The sequence below is a fragment of the Spinacia oleracea genome, chromosome 2, assembly GCF_020520425.1.
Source record: "Spinacia oleracea cultivar Varoflay chromosome 2, BTI_SOV_V1, whole genome shotgun sequence".
Classification (NCBI taxonomy): Eukaryota; Viridiplantae; Streptophyta; class Magnoliopsida; order Caryophyllales; family Amaranthaceae; genus Spinacia; species Spinacia oleracea.
This window is the reverse complement of record NC_079488.1, coordinates 97,921,849-97,943,453: the sequence shown is the minus strand read 5'-3', so window position 1 is coordinate 97,943,453 and position 21,605 is coordinate 97,921,849. Positions and strand designations below refer to the sequence as shown.

Below are 21,605 nucleotides of genomic sequence, written 5' to 3'. Positions count from 1 at the left end.
TACGGTTTTCTCATTTTAAAATTGAGATATCTCATTCGTTTCTTAATCATTTTAAGTGATTCAAAGCCCATTCTTCTCGTTTATGTGTAACGATTCCACAGGGATCTTGCTTTTAACATTTTGTAAAAGGTTAAACATATTAAATATTATCTTTAAAACTTTAAAATATTTATGAATCACCAAACGAATTATTTTGAAATGTCGTTCTCAATTAAATCCTTATAGAAAAAGGAAAATAATGAACTTTGAATCACTTTAAACGGTTAAGAAACGAAAGAAATATCCCAGTTTTAAAATGAGAAAACTGTAAAGTGGTAGTAAATGAAAAAAATTTGGAACTTTAAGGTAGTAATTTAAAATAAAAATTTCATAAGGTAGTAAATACAAAAGTGGTGTATTTTTAAGGTAGTAAATACCAAAATTTCCTAAATTTAACTCACCCTCCTAAAACCACGTGCCGGTCAAAGTGTATCTCTTTTTTTAAATACGGAGGGAGTAGTAGATAACCTTTACATATATAAGAGCAATTTTTAAGTATTGTAAGTTAACTTTTAATTCGGTTTACAATATTTATTGTACACCCATTGTAAATAAGAATTTGTGTATTTTTTCTCCATTCTCAAATAGCCGTATCAATTAACCTGGATATAAATAGAGTTATGCGAAAAACAAAGTTCAATTGTTTAAGTAATCAAATACGGGGTACTTGGTTAGTTTAACATTTTATTTATAAAAAACAACAACAACAACAACAACAATAACAACAACAACAATAAAGCCTTAATTAGTACCAAAATGAATTAGGGTCTGCTAACATGATAGGGGATCGATATTACATTACCGATACATGTTATGACATGTGACTTACTTTTTACACTGGCTACCACCAACCTATCGCAACCCTCCTTCTTTATCCGGACTTAAGACTAACAGTTGCCACAAAATAACAGGCAAAGTTAATAAAAACTGACAGTGTTACTCTGCAATCCGCATGAGAGGTTGGCAAGGCGGCTACCACACAATAACTCTAGTGCTACAAATTAGGTATTTCGTCATATAATATGTGTACGGAGTATTACTCTGTACATTGTTTAACTATGTAAATGACTTGAACTAGAGATTATATCTAAATTTTGATCCTACTCAACTTTTTAAACAATTTTTTCTAGCAATATTAAGGGCTCGTTCGATATCACTGTCAGTTCCAGTTTTTTGTTTTAAAAGTCATAGGATCTAGATTGAATCATGAACTTAAAAAATAGTCATACTTATAGTAATTGTGTTGATGAAAACTGATAACAAGAAACTGAAAACTACTTTTTGTGAATTTCATACTTTTATTTTTAATTAAAAAACAGAAAACTGTAAACAAAACGATAGCAAACGGGACATTAATTATTATGATTAATTATCATAATTTTTAATTTTTAATTTTTAATCTCATAAGACTAGTTAACCACTACGGAGTATATCAAGATATCATTGGCCGTGGGCCCGTGGGTCGTCCACTTTTGAAAAAGTATATAAACCACGTAGTGACAATGTGAACACTTTTGAAAAATTCCCTGACCCCCATCTTCTCACTCGTGAGCCCCCTTTTCTTATGCTCTCTCTCTTCTCTCTCCTCCAGCGTAAGCACCAACAACACTCAACTCTTCCTCCTTTCCCTACAATTTCCTTCAATTCCCTGCACAATTTCAATCGGACTAGGGTTGAGCAATGGAGTCTAAATCACAGGGGATGTTCAGCTATGTAAGGCAGTCATCAATGGCGCCGGAACGCCAGAATGATCCTCCGAAGACGGAGGGGAAGCTAGAGTTTGATGAGGAGGGAGTGAGGCTGATGTTCTTGGCGAATGAGGGGGATTTGGAAGGGATTAACGAGGTTTTGGATTCTGGAATTGATGTTAATTTTAAAGATATTGATTCCAGGACTCCTCTCCATGTTGCTTCTTGTCAAGGATTTCCCGGTGTTGTCCAATTGTTGCTTGAACGTGGCGCCGAGGTTGATCCTAAGGATCGTTGGGGTAGCACTGTGAGTATTATTTTCCACTTCTTAGTTCTTTGTAAGATTCATGCTTTTTGAAATCATATTGTGATTTATGAGTGTAATTGTGCCCATATACCTATTACCGTTGAGTTAAAAGATTGCTTTGCACCTGTTTGTGGTAATGGACTAATATCTACGGAGTAATTGTGTAAGTGTTAGAGGGGAGAGCTAGGGTAGGGAAATAGAACTTGGATGATGAAATTCCGGGTGAGGTTCATCATATAATTGATTTTTCGCCAAAAAAAGAATTGATGGATTGTGTATGGAGGGGAGAACTAGTAAAGGGAATTAGAAATTGGAAGACATAACCCAAAAGTGCTGATTGTCCTAAAATCGCTCGTGTATGGAGTGGTCTGTTGTGCTTGTATTGTATTCATGTTAGCATTGAAAAGTAGCATTTAGTCATAGAAACCTGTGTGATAAGGAGGGAGGTAGAGATAGTTGGGAAACTTTCCATATGATAGGGAAAAGAGAGAGAAGCCACTTAGGCTCTGTTCTCCTCACCTTGTTTCACTTATTCGTAGTCTAACAAGTTCAAGTAAGTTCAGAGCTAATATGTTCAAAATAAATTCATATAAGATTAGTTCAATGCAATAAGTTTAGCTAAGGTAAGTTCAGGGCTGAAGGAGTTTTGATAATATAAGTTCAGGACTAATAAGTTCAATTTAGAGCTTTATTTTCCCCACCTTATTTTCACTTATTGCAGCTCTAATAAGTTTAGTTAAAGTGTTAAACTAAGTTAAGATAAGTTTAGGGCTAATAAGCTTCAGGCGAATAAGTTCAGTTAACATACTTCAAATCTCTAGTTTAGACCATAAATATGTTTAATTGTTCATAAGAGAAAATTATGAAAAGTCAATACAATGAAAATATACATTGAAACGGATTTAAGAAGATCCCACGTGTCACTATGTTTTAGCTTATCTATAAATCGCCAAAGATGGTTAAAAAGGAATGTGCGAATAATACAAAGTTCAGATAATATAAGTTTAGGGATAGTAAGTTCACATAATATAAGACTAGTATTTTATACGAAAAATTGAAAAGATAAGTAATTGTGTAGATAAATGGAAATATTATTCTTTTGGTATGAAATAATCTTTTCAATAGATAGATGTTTTTTTCCCTTTCATTAAAACAAATTTGACATGTTAAAGGTATAAAAGGAATTTTAAAAGGGGACACTAAGTTCTCAAGAATTAGCTTATACATAGAGATGAGTGGAATTCATGTGAATTGTGAAGTGAACACACTACCTTACTAGGAAATGTATATTAATTTAGTTCCAAACAAGTAAAAGAAGAAAGTGTTAATGTGAGAAAAAAGTCGGAAGGAGTAATACTTTCTTTTTATAAACTTCCAATGTTGTATTCTCACATGTTTACCTTACAAATATAAAGTATGAAATTTAGGTTAAGTTATAAATATACTAGGCATTAGGTGGAGTAAGCAACTAGGAGTACTTGGTGGTATTATCTTTTTTATGCCCTTTATGGGTGAAAAGAATCACATATTATTTGACAGTTTTGTCCCATTCCCCTCTCATGTGCGTAAAACCTGTCTTTCTCTCAAGTAGAATCCTCACTCCATATAATACATGACTTTCAAAGGTGTACTCTCAGTGAGGCATGACACTGATTGAGGAACAAAGCAGGATCTACACAAGTTTAGCTTACTGTCAGCGGATTAGCGACATGTTCCGATAGTATTGGTGCTTCAAAAAGCCTATAGTCCTATAAAAGCTCCAAGGTAGAGAAACCCATACATACTATCTACAAAGATATGTATGAAGTAGCCAAATCAAAGCTTTTATTCACTCGCTAAAGTTCGAAGAGCTTAATGAATGAAGTAGCTTTATGCATGGTCAAAAACCAAACTTTATGTACATATAAACACGATAAAAGAGAAGAATATTATGCTATGATAAAAGAGTTAAATTCTACCAAGTTCCCATTTTGTAACATAACGAAACATATGAAGTCATTATTAAGTTACCTCGATTTAGCAAATAGTGTAAATATAGATACTAAACTGTCAGATATGAATATTGTTGACATGAAAAATGAGATTCTTTTAGGTACTTATGAATTTGGCCTTCTCCATCTACCCCGGGATTACACCTAGGAGATGGAGGTTGGAACCTGATGATCCTTGTACCAAGCCTTCCCATTTCAAGGATGGTGAACAAATGGTGGAGGATTCTTTGGTTAGTCGAGCACTGGGAATGTTCATGATAGGTCTATTGTCAAACACGTACTACTTTCATAATTCAAATTATGATTCATATTGGAAAATAATTTTGTCGGCTATAACTGATTTCTTCTTTACCATCCAAGAATAGGAGGAATTGGAATGTATAATTCTCATACATAGTGGCAATGGTATGGAGCACGTATCCCATAAAAGAAGTGGAAATCATTTAATAATGAGTCTCCCTGTAATAGTATGAAGTGCTCATGTCACAAGTTGTTCGCTGACTGCGGAATACTTGCCAACTTATGTAATTGTAGGAACCTCATTATTCCATGGTGTCTAGGGCCAAAACTCCCGAAAGCCTAAGCATAAACATTGTATAACTTGTTTGACTATTATGGTAAGCTATCACCGTGTGAGTCTGCAAGACAAATCCGAAGTATTGTCGTTGGATGTGCTGTTTATGCTTGCTCATCCAATTTACTCCTTTCATAATGTTGTTATTTCATAGTTTCGATTATGATTTTGCGCCTTCATTTTCTCTATAGTAGTTAGGGGTCTTAAGGTTTTGTTTGGTTCCTATCCGTTGGTTAGTGTAATTTAACTGGTACCATAGTACCATACTGTGGATTTTCTGCACATTTTCTTCTACTCCTTTTGGTGGCCTTTCAGTAGGATATTTAAGTAATCAACAACATCTGATTTCTATATTGGGAAGTTGATTGCCGAGTTCAAGTAATGAACTTAAGTTATATCATGCTACGGAACATGTGATATTAATTTAATAAGACTTCTCCTTTACTCTTCCTTTCAAATCATTCCAATTTTCACGGATTAATTTGTCTAGCTAGGTGGGATCTTAACTAAAATAATTTCTGTTTGGAAATGAAGTCCAACTTAGGTTGTGAAAAGCATGGAATTTTTCTTTATCCTTGTATTGTTTCTAGGGAATATATTTCATTAGGTAATAATTTGTCCATTTTTTGTAATTGTTCCACTCCGACTTTCACATTTGCTAATGCGCGACTTTGACCATTAAATATTCGTAAATAATCTGTCTATTAGTGGAGATTTTAATAAGTTGATGATTTGAAAATATTTGTTGAGACAAATCCATTAACATTTTACATTATAATTTGTTTTTATACATTTGTAAAGAAAGGTCAAAGTGGGGTATTGAGTAATGCAAAAGTCAAAGTGGAACAATTGAAAAGAAGAGGTAGTATCGTTGAACAATGGAATTTACTTGTCACTTATTTGGATATTATTAATTCAAGGTCTTTTTATTTGTTTAACAATTTAGTAGTTATTAGTATTTGGAGTAGTTTTAGACTTGGTGTAGGATAAGTGGCCCTTGTTCCCATGTTGGTCCTTATTGGAGTGGCTATCTTGCTGGCAATATAGTGATGGGGTGTCTTCGTTTATTACGCCACTGGAAGAAAATAAATAGTTTGTGTCTTACAGTCTAGGACCTCTAGGGAATGCCATTCGATGAAGACTTCTGATAGTTGGTTTTTTAACTATATATTCCTTCAATGTATACTCCGTTAATAATGATCTTCAGAAATTGGATGCGAGAAATAATTTTGTTGAACTCATTTTTTCTCTTTCTCCATTTTGAATAGCCACTTGCAGATGCAATATATTACAAAAACCAAGATGTAATAAAGCTTTTGGGGAAACATGGTGCAAATGTAAGTTTTGGCGTTTGATTGTATTTGGTGCTCAATGTTGCTGTCCTCTTTATTGTATCTCTTGATCATTTTAGTTTTGTCTATGGTTCTTTTTTTCCTTGTATCCACTAACAAGTAACAACCGGCTGAATTCTGTACAGATGGCTTCTATGCATATCCAAAATGCTCGTGAGATCCCTGAATATGAGATTGGTCCCGGTGAGCTCGACTTTTCCAACAGTGTTGACATTACAAAGGTTACTTGGTGAATTCACTCTTTTCTCACGGGAATGATTTCCTAGTTTTTCTATTTTTCTTAATTGTGTTCATTATTCATTATTTATACTGCTTATTGAGAGAATTGTACGATTATTATGTTGTTGAAGGTCTAGTTTTTGAAACATTTCAGTAAATCATAGCACTGTAGAGTACTATGTACTACCTTGATTGAATGTAGCTGTTGTTATTTTCTCGTTCTAGGGCACAGGCAGAGCTGATTGAGCCAAGCTGCTTAGCCTGTGAAGAAAATAGATTTGTAGTATAGCTAAGCTGCTTAGCTTTTGGAGTGTGGATTTGTAGTATAGCTTTGTAGAATATGGATCCTTGTATATGTTATATGCAGGTTAAAATCTTATTTGGATGGCTAGGACTAGGATTTCTGTCAATTTACGATGTATGTCGTATAAATATGTGTGTGTGTGTCAAAGTGTGCACATGCATGTAATTTTTGTTAGGTTTTTGAACTAGTATCACTCCCTGCTGCTTATCACATCTGTCATGTTAAACAAACATGAAATGGTTCTTTGGAAATAACCAATTTGCTAGGGAACACACTTTTATTACTCACGCAAATCTGAGAATCATAAACGGCTTTTATATAGCCTTACCTTAACTTCTAAGCTGGCTAGTAAAACTCCTACTATAAGAAAATTTTGATTTCTGACCCCTTTGGGACTGTAAGTCTGTAATGCCTAGTTTTCTTGATGTTAAGGCAAAACAAGGCTGTAAATTACAGTTTATAAAAACACTAATTAAGTTGAACAAAAATGAATACTTCTTTATTGTATCTAATTACATCCGTTGCCTCCTACCGAGTCCTACGGCATTATCTAAAAAGTATGACCTAAAATATCTAATTATAGGTGCTGAATACTCCAAAATCATGTTCCTTTGCTTCTGCGTTCTTTCAATTCACCTTGATGTATTCCCATGCAAACCAAGACACTGAAAATCATGCATCAATGCACCAAATAAATGCTGCCAATCTCCATATATTTGCCAAATTCTTTGAAAAGATGTAAACCAAAACAGCTTCATTCAAATGTCTTTGACACATAACAGAAAGCAAGCCTAGAAATTGAAACATTCTATTAAACAGTGGAGCAAAGGTTGAACTATTGCTCCTACAGTAAAATCCTTAAATCTCCCAGGTTCTTTGACAGTTTCTGTCATCATGTACAAGACGACACTGATGCCTCGAGATGGCTTTAACACCTAAAGCGTTCCTTGGCCAGGCAGGAGATGATGCCAATGGAATTTGAAGTTTTTCGGGTAACATTGACCAATTATTATTGTGCCTAATTGTGCATTGTGTCAGTCTGTTTAAAATGAAATCATATGAAATTGAAAATATTGGCTGAAGATTGATCTAAGTCTGTATCCTCATAATTCTGTCAAAATGCTCTTAGAAGGACCTTTGTTGCCTGAAATTTTTTCTTTACATTATCCTAACTAATGAGTGATCCAGTGAGCTATAATAACTACATGGAACACATTCCACCCTCACCCCCCCCCCCCCCCCCAAAAAAAAGATAAGAAACTGGAGGGAAAACGATTATTTTTCTTAATAAGATAAAGAATAGTTTCGTTTAATATGTTAACCTTTATTTGGTACACAATTTAAATGGTTGGGACCTTAGATTAGCTGCATTCCTAGCAAGCAAGTGCATTTTTTGGTCTAGAGAAAATGGAGGTTTTGAAGTCATCATGTTAAATGAAGATGGTGTAGCTCTCTATACTGCATTCTCTCATTGTAGATTGCATTATGTCCATGTCATTTTTCTTTTAGTGCAGTACTTGGTGTCAAATTACTGGTACAATTTAGATTATGCTGGTTGGACTTTCAGCATTATCATTCTCTTGTCTATCAAAACAGGGTACTTATCGCATTGCATCATGGCGTGGGATTGAAGTTGCAGTTAAAACACTTGCAGATGATGTGGTGATGGATGAAGAAAAAGTGTGAGTTGATCCTACATTATTGGTTATATTTTTTCTAATCAACTAGTTTTTTTGGCCCATGCAAGGCACAAGCTGTTTACATTTAAACCTTGAAAAATAATATATATTTTTTGGTTATCATACGTAGTATGTTTTATTTTGGGGAAACATTAAAAGTTTAAGAGGAAGATAAATGAGAAGCATTGAAAAATACTCACAAATATAATAAATGGAAAATATGAGGTAATACGAATGGGAAAGAAACAACAATAAATAGTACTTCATATGTACTCCGGTAGTATATTGACTTATTATAATATGAATATTTTTTTTCTCCGTGATACGTTATTTTATGATAATATATATTGACAGTGTTTTAGAAAACACCAATTGTAACCTTAGCTCCGTCCCTGGACCAACAAAGAAATACTATATTCCATAATCAAATGACATATAATACTTCGTAGGATATATATGAGTAAACAAAATGTGATCAATGTAATGCTAAACCCTCCGCCTCCCAAAAAATGTAATGTTGAACACTGTCTAGCTAGTTTGATTTATATGAAGATGCGATCAACATGATTTCTTTATCCCTCGCTCTTCTTTTCATTGAATCGGTGATGCGAATTCAAGACATATGTTGGAGAAATTCCTTGTAAAAATAAAATTTAGTTTTCGGTTATTCTGAGACCTTCACCTCATTGCCTCCTTATTCAATCATCAAACTCATAGTCACAGTCCAAAAAGTGTATAAGCCATAAAATTTTACATCAAGATCACAACATCAATTACTACGTAGTATATGACTATATGAGATGCATACTAGTGGGAGGAAACATAAAGAAGTTTCTTCAAAAAAAAAAAAAGGTAACATAAAGAAGTAACTCATCAAAACTATGATATATGAATAAATTATAATTCATGCATGAATCATTATATCACATCTACGAAACGAATGAACCAAATATGTATACGCGTTATATTTTGCCAAATTTCATGCATAGGTTATATATTTCAACGTCAAAATTATATTTGAAATTATAATAAGCAATACCGCACCTTAACTTTGAAAAGAAAATCCTAGACCGCGAATAACTCATAAAAGTGAAAGGATTGGTCGATAAGCTAATGATGTTTTGAGGAGTTTTTATAGGGAGATAAAAGCAGATTTATCGTATGCATTTCAATTTTTAGTGCATTTGTTGCATGCAATTAATTAAGGGATAGGGGAAATGAAAAGGTAAAGCTAGAAAGTTTAACAGCTGCACTTTTGAGAGAAGTAGAATGGTTGAATAAACTCAAAGTTATGGTGTTGGTTGTGTTTTTTTCCTTTTCTTTTTTTCCCCTACTTGTTTGTATCGAAAATATATGATGAGCCACGTGGCCTTGTGTATTTCTTTTGAAGGTAGCCACGTGGTAATGGGGGTGGTTGTGTTTTTTAAATACTAGGTATTGATGTTTTCAAGTTTGATGCGCTGATTAATTTTTAATTTTTGTGTTTGCTTTGTAGAAAAGCATTTACGGACGAGTTAGCACTACTTCAAAAGATACGCCATCCAAATGTTGTACAATTCCTGGGTGCTGTGACACTGAGTAACCCAATGACTATTATCACAGAGTACTTGCCTAAGGTCTTCCTTTTCGAAATGTTTAAATCAGAATTTGTTGCTTACTTTATGCTAAAACAGTTCCTGCTTTTCTTGGAAGTGAAGCCACTTTAAGGTTTAAAGCTTGATGTTATGCTACAAATATATAGCATTAGGCACTAATCAACCAAATCACTGATGGAACCTTCTAGCATATTTTTTATGATTGTCAGTTGGTAATAGAAAATCCAAGTCCTCAAAGATGCCTGGTGTTTAAGAATATGGTTTGGTTTGGTTTAAATTTTATGCTATCAGGCATATTCAAACGTGTAGTTTGTACAACAAATGGATAACTTTACAAGGGTGTCAAAATCTTGTTGAATTTTAGTAAATTCTAAAAATGTAACTTGCAGATTCAAGATCCTCAGATTCCGCGTCTGTCATTATTTGAACAAGTGTTGGCATTAGTGTGTTATGGTTCGAAGGACAGGTTTTGCACGACTTGCGGTTTATTTTAGAAGAAACTTTCTTTTTGGATAGGGCTAATATATAGTAATGAGGTTGTACCGTGAACTATAAGGTGATCAATGGATCATGATATTGCTGTGTGGACGAAAATACTTGAGGTGGCAATATCGGAAGTGACATGGTGTTAAGGCCACCACCTTACAATGTTGTTGGTGCTTCAGTGAGAGATGAAAATTTTATGTTAGTTGTTGGAATATATATTTGAATGGGCTCACATGAAAGGCTACCTGAGGGTTCACCAAAAGAAATCATTTTTTTCTCCTCTTACGGGTGAATGCAGGCATGAGGTAACCATAGTGACTTATCTTATGAGGAGAGTTTTTGCCTTAAGCAGCTCAGCCACAACTATGAGGTGCACCTATGAGCATGAGGTCCACCTCCTCTTCATTTTCTTCCTATTTGTTAAACTCTTTCCTATCCCCTTTATTGCTCTTGTTCTTACATTAAAACGATTCTTTTCTATAAAATTAACTTATAACAGAGTGAATTTATGCATTAAAAAAAATTCTCATGTGATGCACCCGTTTTCATCTCACACACCTCGGCATCAGAATTTTCTTGTTCCTCAGAGTGCCTATCTGTTCTAAAACAAGACATCTAAATAGGAGTAGAAAGCGTGTCATATTTTATAATTACAGAATGGGTTGTTCTTGTGGAGAAAACATGCTACTATTTCTTCATGAACTTCCTCTCCTTTATAATTTTCAAGTAACGTGACTGTTTCCCACTAAAGAAAAAACATATTCAGTATATGAAATATTATGACATGGCACGTCGGCACTATGAGGCTGATTAGAGAACTGAATAGGTCGCAAAATACACATAGTGAAGGGGTGTTTCCGGGTTGGAAGAAAAAACTTAAACTGTTGAGAGCTACCTATTGCAGGTCTCCTCTTTTATCTAGGGTTGCTAGTTAAGCATAGAAAACATTTTCCCCTTTACAGCCTTCGCTCAACAGATTGAGTTCTCAAATAATATAAACCTAACTTGACATTTGTCTTAGGACTTATAACCTTCTTGAATATCTCCTTTGCACTCTAAGGACTAAAAGTTTCTAGAATACCCCCTTTGCATCATAGGGACACTCAAGGTAGTGCATTTAGGTTTCGGAACCCTGTCAGAAGAGCTACACGATGTGGTCTGATTGAACAAACTACATCATAATCCCTCCGTCCCAATTTAGTCGTCGCAAAAGAATTTTCACGAAGTTTTATGCAATAAGTTGTTGTTTGCTTATCTATCATATTTTATTAGAAAAGTAGGTGTGATTAGAGATAGTGGATGATTTTTTGATTGAATGAGAGAGAAACTGGAACCCTAAGTTTTGGTAGTGGGAAGAGAGGTAATAAAATATTAGTAGGTCCATGCCATAAAAGAAAATGTGACAATTAAATTGGGATGGACATAAAAGGAAATTATGACAATTAAATTGGTAAAAGAGGGAGTATTCAAGAGAGTTGCATGTAGTTTAAATTGGTGGATAAAGCTTGTCTTGTTATGGAGTCTTGCTAGTATTTATACTCTTTCGTTCTTATCTTTCTAGCATTCTGGTGGTGGGGATGCTTATAGAGGTTTTGTTTGGAGCTACCTTCCTTTAGTTCCTTTAGAACAAAAATCAAGGATGGTCTTCAAAAGAAGTAATTGGATGTCTTAGCAAGGAAACATACCTCTGGTGTTACTCCTTGAAAATTAATCGAAGTCTCTTTCTTTCCTTTCCTTGTAAGGTGTAGAACGGGAAATAGAGTTCTATATTGCTTCTGTTGGGAGTATCCTTTTCTATTCCTTCCCTTTCTTTACCACCTCATTTTGTTGTTCATCATGAATTGCTTCTTTCATGGTTAGGAAGGTAGATTTTTAGTCTGAGTCTTCAGAGCAGATTTGTTGTGTTCAGAATGTACAACTGTCCAGATTGAAGAGTTTGGTGGACAAATCTGTCTGTTTCTTTTCTTGCTACTCTTTTTGCAAACCACACAATGTTTTCCCCTTCGAAATTCCTTGGAATTTTTTCGAAGGATTAGGAAAAAGATAGAATGTATCTGGACTAAAGTTTCTGCATAAACAACATACTAGTGATAATCAAATTGAGTCCTTTCTCGCTACAGTGTTCGCTATGTACTATACAAGTAGTAAGCATGGAATCCACTTAGCTTTGCATTCTGATTTGGTCATATTTGTTTTGATTAGTCTGTGAGATTATAAGGTTGTAGTGGGTTAGTACACCTTCTAAATTGATGCCAGGTTGGCTTAGGAAGAAATAAGGTTGGGAAATCTCTGAGATTCCACCTTGTGCATGTATTGCTATTTTGCAGGAGTTGTGGGTAAGGCGAAAGCCTCTTTATGGGATAGAATTATCTTTATAGTTTCTTTTCGGTCTCGTTACTCGCATGCTTAAGGGACCTTTCCATGATCATCTTTATTTGATGTACAGCATAATTAGCATGCATCTTAAATCATAGTTTCTAGACGGCTCCTTTTCTTCTTTTGATTCATCTTCATACTTTACCACTATTTACCTTTTCCTTTTTCTGAAATAAAATAATAATTTACAGTGCATATATTTTATTTATTTATTAGGGGGATCTTCGTGGTTTTCTGAAACGGAAAGGGGCACTGAAGCCGTTAACTACAGTGAAGTTCGCTCTTGATATTGCAAGGTGGTTTCTCTTGCTTGCATATGAAATTGAACTGCAACATGCCTTTGTTTATGCTTATGTGTTTCAAGCATATGGTACTCAATGAACAATGAATAAGAGAGGCTAGTTGACAGAGATCTTTCTAGGCTGTTTCTCTCACTTTTTGCATCTTCCTATTGTTTCTATAATGCACCATTAGTTCCTTAAATAGTTCCTTAACGTTTCTAAATTGTAAATGAATGATATGGTCTGGCTGCTGTATTCCAAATGACAATTTAGAATCTGTTGAGGATTTTGTGAATAACTTGTGATTACCATGGAAAAAGATCAACAGAAAAATGCATATATTGATATTTTGAACTTCTCCTTTTTATTGGTTACCAAATGTGAAGCATTGAGAACAATGTAGCATTATTGGGCTCAGACTCATGGGCTCAGTTGAACCAAGTTTATGGCTAGTTTTGACTGAGGTAGCTCTGATTAGCTCTAGTCCTTACACCTTAATAAAGTAATTCTATTTCTATCTAGTGGCCAAAGTCCTGTTCTTGATTAGTTAATGAAATTGAGGTATTTGAAGATGTCGTGCAACCCATGGTCTTCAATAAAAAATAATCAAGGACATTGAGCTTTTCCACTTTTAAGTGTTTTATAAATACCTGATATCGAGGGGCTGGCTTGGTGCCAGGAAATTTTGTGTACTAGCAATTGCTATTGTTGTGGCTTGGTGGAAGGACCACGTATTGGTTAATGATGTGGCTTGTATATTCGTGCTAGTACTTTGTGCTCTGTATACTTACACCAAGAGTTTGGACTTTAACCTAATAAAATATAATATTTTATCTTTTTTCTCTTCCCAACACCACAACCAACACCAACAACATTTGAGCATGTTTAGCAAACACCAAAATTTTACAATTATGCATCACTTTTTCTCCATCTCTTTTGCAATTATAAAATAAAATAAAATTGTTTGCCACATGTCAAGCACTCCTTGAATGAAATTGATTTTCCATTTGGTGTTCATGAACACCAAACGTTGCATGGTTTCACTCTCTCATCTCTCTACTTATTTTATAGTTTTTTATTCCATTCTCTCTCTTGAACACCAAAAATTGGTGTTTGCGAACATGCTCTTATTGCTTATTACTCTCTGATTTGGATTAAGCCTCCATTTGTTTTAACATAATGCATTTTCAATAGAAAGTAATTTTCGATTTTTTATTCAAGGGTAAACACACTTGTAAAATATTTTTCATTTGTTTGTTTCCTTACAAGAAAAGTTGGAGGAAAAAAAATAGAAGTGGAAAGGAGAGGATTAACTGGAGTAGAGGAAAATCTGACATTCCTTCCTTACAAAAGAAAATGTTTTCCACCTTAAGTGAGTTATTTTCCACATTTTTGAAGATTGTTTTTAACCCTTTAACAAAACAAACAAAGAGAAATCTTCCGTCAAAACAAACAGATGAGAAATCGTAAAACCAAAACAATTTATATATTTTTCTTGTTGTTTGTGGATTATGTTGTATTAGCTTCTTTAAGAGCTGAATCTGTCATTGTGGATTTTCTATTCTACAACCTAAACAGGCTGATTGGAGAGCTTTTCCAAATCATGTAATCGATTAGGTTGAGTGTAGGTTTAATAGAGATCCTCGGTTTTCTGTAATCTGTAACTAAACAAAAGGATGCCATAAGATTCACAATTGTTTAATTCACACTTCCTCTTGTGTGCTCTCCGCTGTTCGCGCATTTGATTTCAGGAGAGATCTTCCTGTATGTAATTCATGTCGCTTGTGGGTTCTTAAACTGCATATTAGATTTGGTTAAGTTTTCATAGATATGACGGGCATGCAAGTTGTTACAAGATTCAGCTGTGGATTTGAAAGAGTACTGTTTTACAGGGGAATGAACTACTTGCACGAGACTAGACCTGCGATTGTTCATCGAGATCTTGAGCCATCGTATGTTTTTCAAACTTTTATTTTATTATCTGGACTTCTATTTTCATGCAGTTCTATGCAAATTGGAAGCATTCTTACTCTGTATTGGTTAAGATGGCAGAAACATATTGCGGGATGATTCTGGGCATCTAAAAGTTGCGGATTTTGGCGTAAGCAAGCTGCTGAAAGTCTCGGCGACTGTTAAGGAACACGAGCCGCTGCGGTGTCAAGAATTTTCATGTGAGTCTTCTCCCTTGACATTTGTTCTGTTTGTCAACACTGTTATTTGTATGAAATCACTGTCTTTAGTTCTGTATTTTTATTTAATTTTTTTTTCTTTTCGAGGGGACGTCTTTAGTTCTGTATTGTAAGATGTCGTCTATACATTTATATACATGTGAGTGAGAGGGTTTTGCTGCATTATGCATCTGATGCTACCGTTGAATGTAAAAATTTGCTAAAGTTTGCAGAAACCTTTTCCAGAAATGAGACCCGAGAGAAAGGTGAAAAAGAGTGAACCACCAGAAATGCTAAATAATGAACTGGAGATTGTGGGAAATTTGCTACAAAATACATTGGCGGAACTTTAAATTCAAGCACCCAATATTAAGATTTTCATAGCTGAAATTATGTTTTAGTTATGAAAAACACAGTAGGGCCCACCTTCTGAACGCATAGAACTATGATAACTCGTGCTAGTATGTATTCCACCACAGATGAAGTTTGACGAGGTCTAGATGTATGCAATATCATCAACTAAACCTTGACTAATTGTTTTAACTCTTCATTCTAGTACCCATATTTTACATTTCTTGCTCTAAGAAGGATATGAAATCCTAATTGGACTCTCTGGACCCCTCAATTATCCCAATTTCACATATTGGTAAAGTGTGTGAAAAAGTAGAATAGAGAAGTAACTTATGTGATACTACTTCCGTTTCATAAAGATTTTTACAGTTACTATTTGCACAAATATTAAGACAAAAGTAGAAAAAAGTTAGTTGAATAAAATAAAATATGGATAAAGTAAGAGAAATGTGTAAAAAGGTGGATGGGTGTAAGAAAAAAATGAATAAAGTAAGAGAAAGTGAGTGGGAAATTGTAAATATTATGGGGTAAGAAGGGTAACATACTAAAATTTCATGTCCAAAAATAGAATAAATCAAAGTGTAAAGATCATTTTGAAACGGAGTTAGTATGTGCTTAAAAATGGGCTTGAGGTATGACTCATTAACAACAACTAAACTTTGATAAAGAAATTTACCTAAAATTTACCCCGCTTCTTGCGGGGGCCTCTTTGAGGCAATGGGGTAATGATAATGATAATGATAATGATTAGTATTGTAGAAGGCACATGCAAAATCCTTATGAAACGGGATTGTGTATGTTCTTGATTTCCATGTCCTCACACTTTTTAGGATAGTACCCTGGAGTCCAAACTCCAAAGTTTGAGTTCAACACTCAGATATGTACTGTACTGCATACCTGGCCCTTGTACTTGAACCCATGTTTGGATAACTTAGGCTGAGCGGAGTTGAGAGGTTTCAGAGATCCACAAAGTAAGAAACCACATTTTGGAAAATGGTTGAACCAATATATTTCTTTTCACAAAATATCTAATAAGTGTTTCTTCCCTCTATCCACGATAGTTCACAATTAAAGTGCAAAATGTGTCCATGAAAGGGAGTAGGGAAACAGTAATATGGGGAGGGTTATGAATTGGAATTTGGAATACATGAATCTTTAATAGACATAGATAAATAATTTTGAAAGAGGATCCAGTCCACTACTTGATTCTACATTTGTTTGAAATCTAATGTCCTTGTCATGCTAAACATGGGCCGCTCGGCCGCTCCTACCAAAGAGGATCCGCCCCTCTTTTACTCTTGCTGTCTTACAATTTACTGGTTGATTTTTGCACATCTCTCGTGCCCATCAGTTGCATTCTTCTAATGTTCCTGAATCATCAATACTTTATCAGAAATCACTTTTATTTTGTCTCTCATAGTTATAAACCTATAATTGCATATCCCTTGAAGAATTTTCATCTCAGCTGCTATTATCTCCAATGAATTGAATGTCATATATATATATATATATATATATATATATATATATATATATATATATATATGGAGTTGTTGATTTATAGACTAAAAAAGATAAGAGGAACAGATGGTAAAGTATTTCTTATATTTTCCATTTCTAGCCTGTGTCTCATATTTTATGCTTTGTTACCTGGCAGGGAGGTATGTGGCTCCAGAGGTTTATAAGAATGAGGAATATGACACAAAAGTTGACGTTTTCTCATTTTCCTTGATAATACAAGAAGTAAGATTCTAGCCTGTCCTGCTCATCTCTTCTGTTGTCTCTGTGGTGCTGGCAGACTAGGTGGTCAGTCAAAAGTTAAATCATGGAATATCCGAAAATATATCGAAGGTAGAAAATGTGGTCTCAAACTCTTATCTTAGCCTGCTAAAATACTCAAGGTAGAATGTGCTGTAAGAGAGAGACAGAGATGGCTTCATTAATTAGTACTCATCGAAGAGATGAGTTATAGCGAGACAGCCGAGACAGCCATAGTAGGAATTATAAAGTTGGTAACTTCACAGTTGAGATTAATGATGTGTTTGAGAAGGCAGGTTTTATGTTATCAACGCTGCAGTAATTTGCAGGTGTATAATTGCTTCCCACGTGTTGAGGATTGTGGTTTCGATTTACTTGTGGAGGGGTATACCTTTCTTATGTTTGTATTATTCTTCTGTGAGGATGCTGTCTTTAATGCAGCAACTCTGGCTTCGTTCCCACGCACAGGTTGACCTCTCATTTTGGAAACTCCTACTTATCCCCTGCATTTTTGAACAAGTGTGAGAACCACATTCGGTTCTAAGACCCTAGAAGTAGTTGCAAAAATGCATTCTACAACCAAAGTATACCTGAACTAGAAGCAACATAGTCCAGTTATGGAGATTATTATGATGTATACTTATGCATTTCTGTTCCTTGATGGATTTTTGTTTTCTTCCTCATGTATCTCCAGATGATTGAGGGATGTCCTCCCTTTGTGTCAAAGCAAGAAGAGGAAGTAGCTAAGGCATATTGTTCAAATGAACGCCCACCTTTTACAGCTCCAGAAAAACATTATGCTCTTGGTTTGAAAGAGTAAGCATCCAGGTTCTATTATTCTTTCTTTATCAATATTTTGGAGGAGAGCTGCTGCATTCCTTTGTTCTTTCTCATTCTTGTAAGATTATGGTTGAATTCTAAAGGAGGAGCTACTACTGCAGTAGTATAAACACAATGTGAGCAAGTGTTGTATATATATGCATCCTTTCTTTTTTTGCTTGGTAGTGTTTGGTTGAAATTTTGAAATATTATCTGTTACATCTCTCATACATGTCCTTTAATCTAAATACGACCGAAAGTTTTGATTGATGATAACTGTAGTTCAATTATACGAAGTATAATGTTTAGTTACTGCTCAGGATTTTCCCACTTTGAATGGTCCATGATGGATATTATGTTTAGTTCTTTTATGTCTGAAAGTAACTGAGTTCTAAAATATCTGTATTTGTCGTTTTCCTGTGTTTGTCATATTCAGTATGGGTGTCAGTATTGGTGCATAGCTGATAGCTCCTTCCTAGTGGTTAGTGTGATGCAAATACGTTTGATATTTTTCATGGCATTTTCCAGATTTTAAGGTTTCTTGGAAGATCTCGGGTTGTATTTTGGAGTTATTATTAATCTACAAAATTAATGTAAAAAATGTATCCCTAAAAAAAAGTAAAAACTGTAACTTGGGTATGGAGATTCTAGTTTCTCGCTAAGAACTCGTCGAATCAACTGACAAACCTCGGACTTTTACTCTCTAGGAATGCCTCCTAAAGACTCATTAAGCGTTTTGGAGTAGTTATCTCTTGAACTCACTGAGAATCTCGGAGTGGTTCTCTCCTGAACTCACTAAGAATTAGAAGAAAGTAGATGTTTATGGCTTGCACAGATTAATAAATCAATGAGTGATTTATTCCCATAACCCACCAAAATAATACTTCGTATAACAGAAGACTGAATTAATGACTAAAATAAACCACATAGTACTCCTAACCAGAGTAGGACTAAATTATATCCAACGTAGCCATAACTTAAATAAGATAAAAGAAAGCCCTGAACATCTTACCCCATACTATTCTGTCCTGCCACGTCTAATAAAAGAAAATAATTTCTAATCGAACTTGGAAAGTTCAAAGGCTGCTTGAATAAGCAAAGAAATTCAGTCACTGTGCAATTAATAATAAATTGGAAAATAATAACTTGAAACCTAGTTTTTGAAGGTCAAACATTGACAGGTCCGAAATGTAACGTCAAGCCAGATTTTCTCGAGACCGTCAGGAACTGCCTCTCCGTCACTGTTCTCGCATAGTAGAAAATAAGTTCAGACCAGATCAGAATAGATTAGAGTAGTTCAGATAACGTCATTAAACAAAAGGTGAACTATACAAAGTGTTGGTGGATTATGAACGATCTAGGAAACCTGCATGATAAAGCTCTTCTCCCAAACTGGTTTGGACTTTGGAATGCTCCATGGTGTATATGAACTAGATCTTGCGTCATCCAGTGATTAGTTGAGGGAGCCGGAGATGAACTGCTTTCCATTGCATGCATCAAATGAAAAAAAAAAAAGGAACAAGTTGGATAAGCTACGTTGAATATTTGAATGTATGCTTTATAGCAAGAACGTATGATTTATAGAAAGAATTGATTCAATTGCAATGAAAACCTCTGCCGCAAAGTTGAGGAACAAGAAAATAAACAACAATATCACTCAGTGTGGATTCACCATTCACCACTAGTGGGGTGGATAGGGTGGTGTTTTATACAGCCTTACCTCGAAATCAATCATAGCTTGAAACTGAAGTGGAGAAGAGTCATAAAAGTAACATAAATTGAGTCTCTTTCGATGTAGAAAGCTAGATGTAGATTTTATCTGCAAAGATGTCACATATTAGTATGTAACTACACTTTGATTGTATATTGTTGCTTTTCTTTTTCCTTTTTCGATCGATTGAATATTGCCTACTGTGGCTGCAGATTTATTCATTTGTTTCTGGTTGGAAGGTTGAAATTGGCTTCAAATAAAATGGACTTCGACCTACCAACTTAATCTAAAAGTTAAGCCATAATTATGGCTGTGTTGCATAAACAATAACTTCTTTCTTGGTTAATGGCTATAAATTGCTCTAGAATAGATCATTTGAGATTTTGTTCTTCCACGGATGTTCTTTATAGTATTGGTACCTTGCTTACTTGAATCTCTTTTCAGATTAGTTGAGCACTGCTGGAATGATAACCCAATGAAGAGGCCAACGTTCAGACAAATAATAAGTAGGTTGGAGGAAATTGAAAAAGTATTGGATCGTAAGAGACGCTTAAAGGTGATCTATTTTACATTTTGGTAACTTGTATTTTTACAGTACTGGAGAATCGAACTACATGTTTAGGATCTTGTTGCTGCAACAGGAAATAAATATAGTGATCGACATTTTGGCATCTATAAAAGCCCCCAAAGTGCAAAAGGCCAATAGATCATGCTTCACTGTGAAGCATTGACAGTACAGACCAAACAAGAGCTATCTCTATGACGAACCATTTTGTTTCTTAACCTGTTAATGTCCTCCAAATTTTGGCTGTTCGTCTTGGTATTTGCTAAAAATTTGCAAAACTGATAGTTTTCAACAGGTATTTGGATTATCGAGTAAAGTGCATACAGCAAGTTACCGGTTAACATCTTAAAACATTAGATATTGCCCTTTGTTGGGAGGATTCCCTAGTCTTGCTTTTGTTGTTGACAATATAATATTCATTGTGATGTTTTGGTGTGTTTTCATGTTTTCTCCCTTTGGATTGTACAGTCTGGACCTTTTGGATGCTTCCGGATGCTGGGAAAGTTGGGGAAGAAAAGGCATATTGATTATGGAAGCCACTCGTCTACCTCAATAGTTAGATGATGACTACTAATTGTAATGTGCATTAAGTCCACACTAATGCATGCCATTTTGTACATTCAAGCTCTTTCCTTGACTATAGGCTGCCATTCTTCTCAGTCGCCAATATTTAATTTAACTTGCTATGGAAACTACTGCAAGAATATACGAAGTTCCTTACTTATAGTGAACAACTGAATAGGGTGTACTACTATTAATATAAAGTATTATAGTTGCAGCAGCCAGCAGGCCATTCCGACTTCAAATGAAAGCTGCATGATCATACTTGTATTGTTGAACAGAATGCTACTCTTTGCGTGCCACTGACAGTTTTCTTTAGTTTTGTGGAATGAGATCATTGTACAGTTGAAGAATGTAACTAAAATTCGCAACATTATTCGATTACTCTAGTCTTTGTTTCTGCTTTTTTTGCTTGATTTGATCACATTATTTTTGCTCCCATAGGGTATACTTGAAACCCTAGATTGTTTGGGATTTTTAATTAAAAAGCAAATACCCTCAGATCACCACCTCAATTTACTTGCCTTATGTTGAAATCTTAATACAGTACTTGGGTAATTGTAGTGACTTATTTTTTTATTAATATCACAACTTTACAATGACAAATATTCTCCCTTTGTCCATTTCTATTATTTACGTTTGGTATCATGCATGCAACTCACTAACTAATTAATTGTGGATAAAGATCCTCCTCTTTTTTTTATTCAAACAATGCAAATTATGCTTATCGGTAATATTGAAAAAGTATGAAAGATTTAATGCTCTAATGGGAAAGTGTGAA

General features: G+C 34.7%; 1 protein-coding gene across 2 annotated transcripts; it reads left to right on the top strand.

Annotated features, from left to right (window-relative positions):
• Window positions 1–1,561: 1,561 nt before the first annotated feature.
• LOC110787953 (integrin-linked protein kinase 1) lies at window positions 1,562–21,213 on the top strand. 2 transcript variants are annotated; one of them, XM_056837425.1, is made up of 13 exons: window positions 1,562–2,034; window positions 5,868–5,936; window positions 6,077–6,172; window positions 8,071–8,156; window positions 9,649–9,756; window positions 10,533–10,623; window positions 12,827–12,906; window positions 14,784–14,843; window positions 14,944–15,062; window positions 17,068–17,153; window positions 17,863–17,984; window positions 20,143–20,254; window positions 20,732–21,213. In XM_056837425.1, exons 1-13 carry the CDS (start codon window positions 1,720–1,722, stop codon window positions 20,825–20,827), a joined length of 1,440 nt encoding a protein of 479 aa, XP_056693403.1. In that variant the 5' UTR covers window positions 1,562–1,719; the 3' UTR covers window positions 20,828–21,213. The 2 variants fall into 2 exon arrangements, with proteins under 2 accessions (XP_056693403.1, XP_021848282.1); XM_021992590.2 differs by lacking the exon at window positions 10,533–10,623 and having other exon boundaries at window positions 9,649–9,769.
• Window positions 21,214–21,605: the final 392 nt, after the last annotated feature.

What these genes read in the sequence shown, in the direction of transcription:
- LOC110787953 (XM_056837425.1), top strand. Translation starts at nt 1,720, where the DNA reads ATGGAGTCTAAATCACAGGGGATGTTCAGCTATGTAAGGCAGTCATCA. An exon ending in AGGATCGTTGGGGTAGCACT is followed by an intron (nt 2,035 to 5,867) that starts GTGAGTATTATT and finishes CATTTTGAATAG; the next exon opens with CCACTTGCAGATGCAATATA. An exon ending in ATCGTAAGAGACGCTTAAAG is followed by an intron (nt 20,255 to 20,731) that starts GTGATCTATTTT and finishes TGGATTGTACAG; the next exon opens with TCTGGACCTTTTGGATGCTT.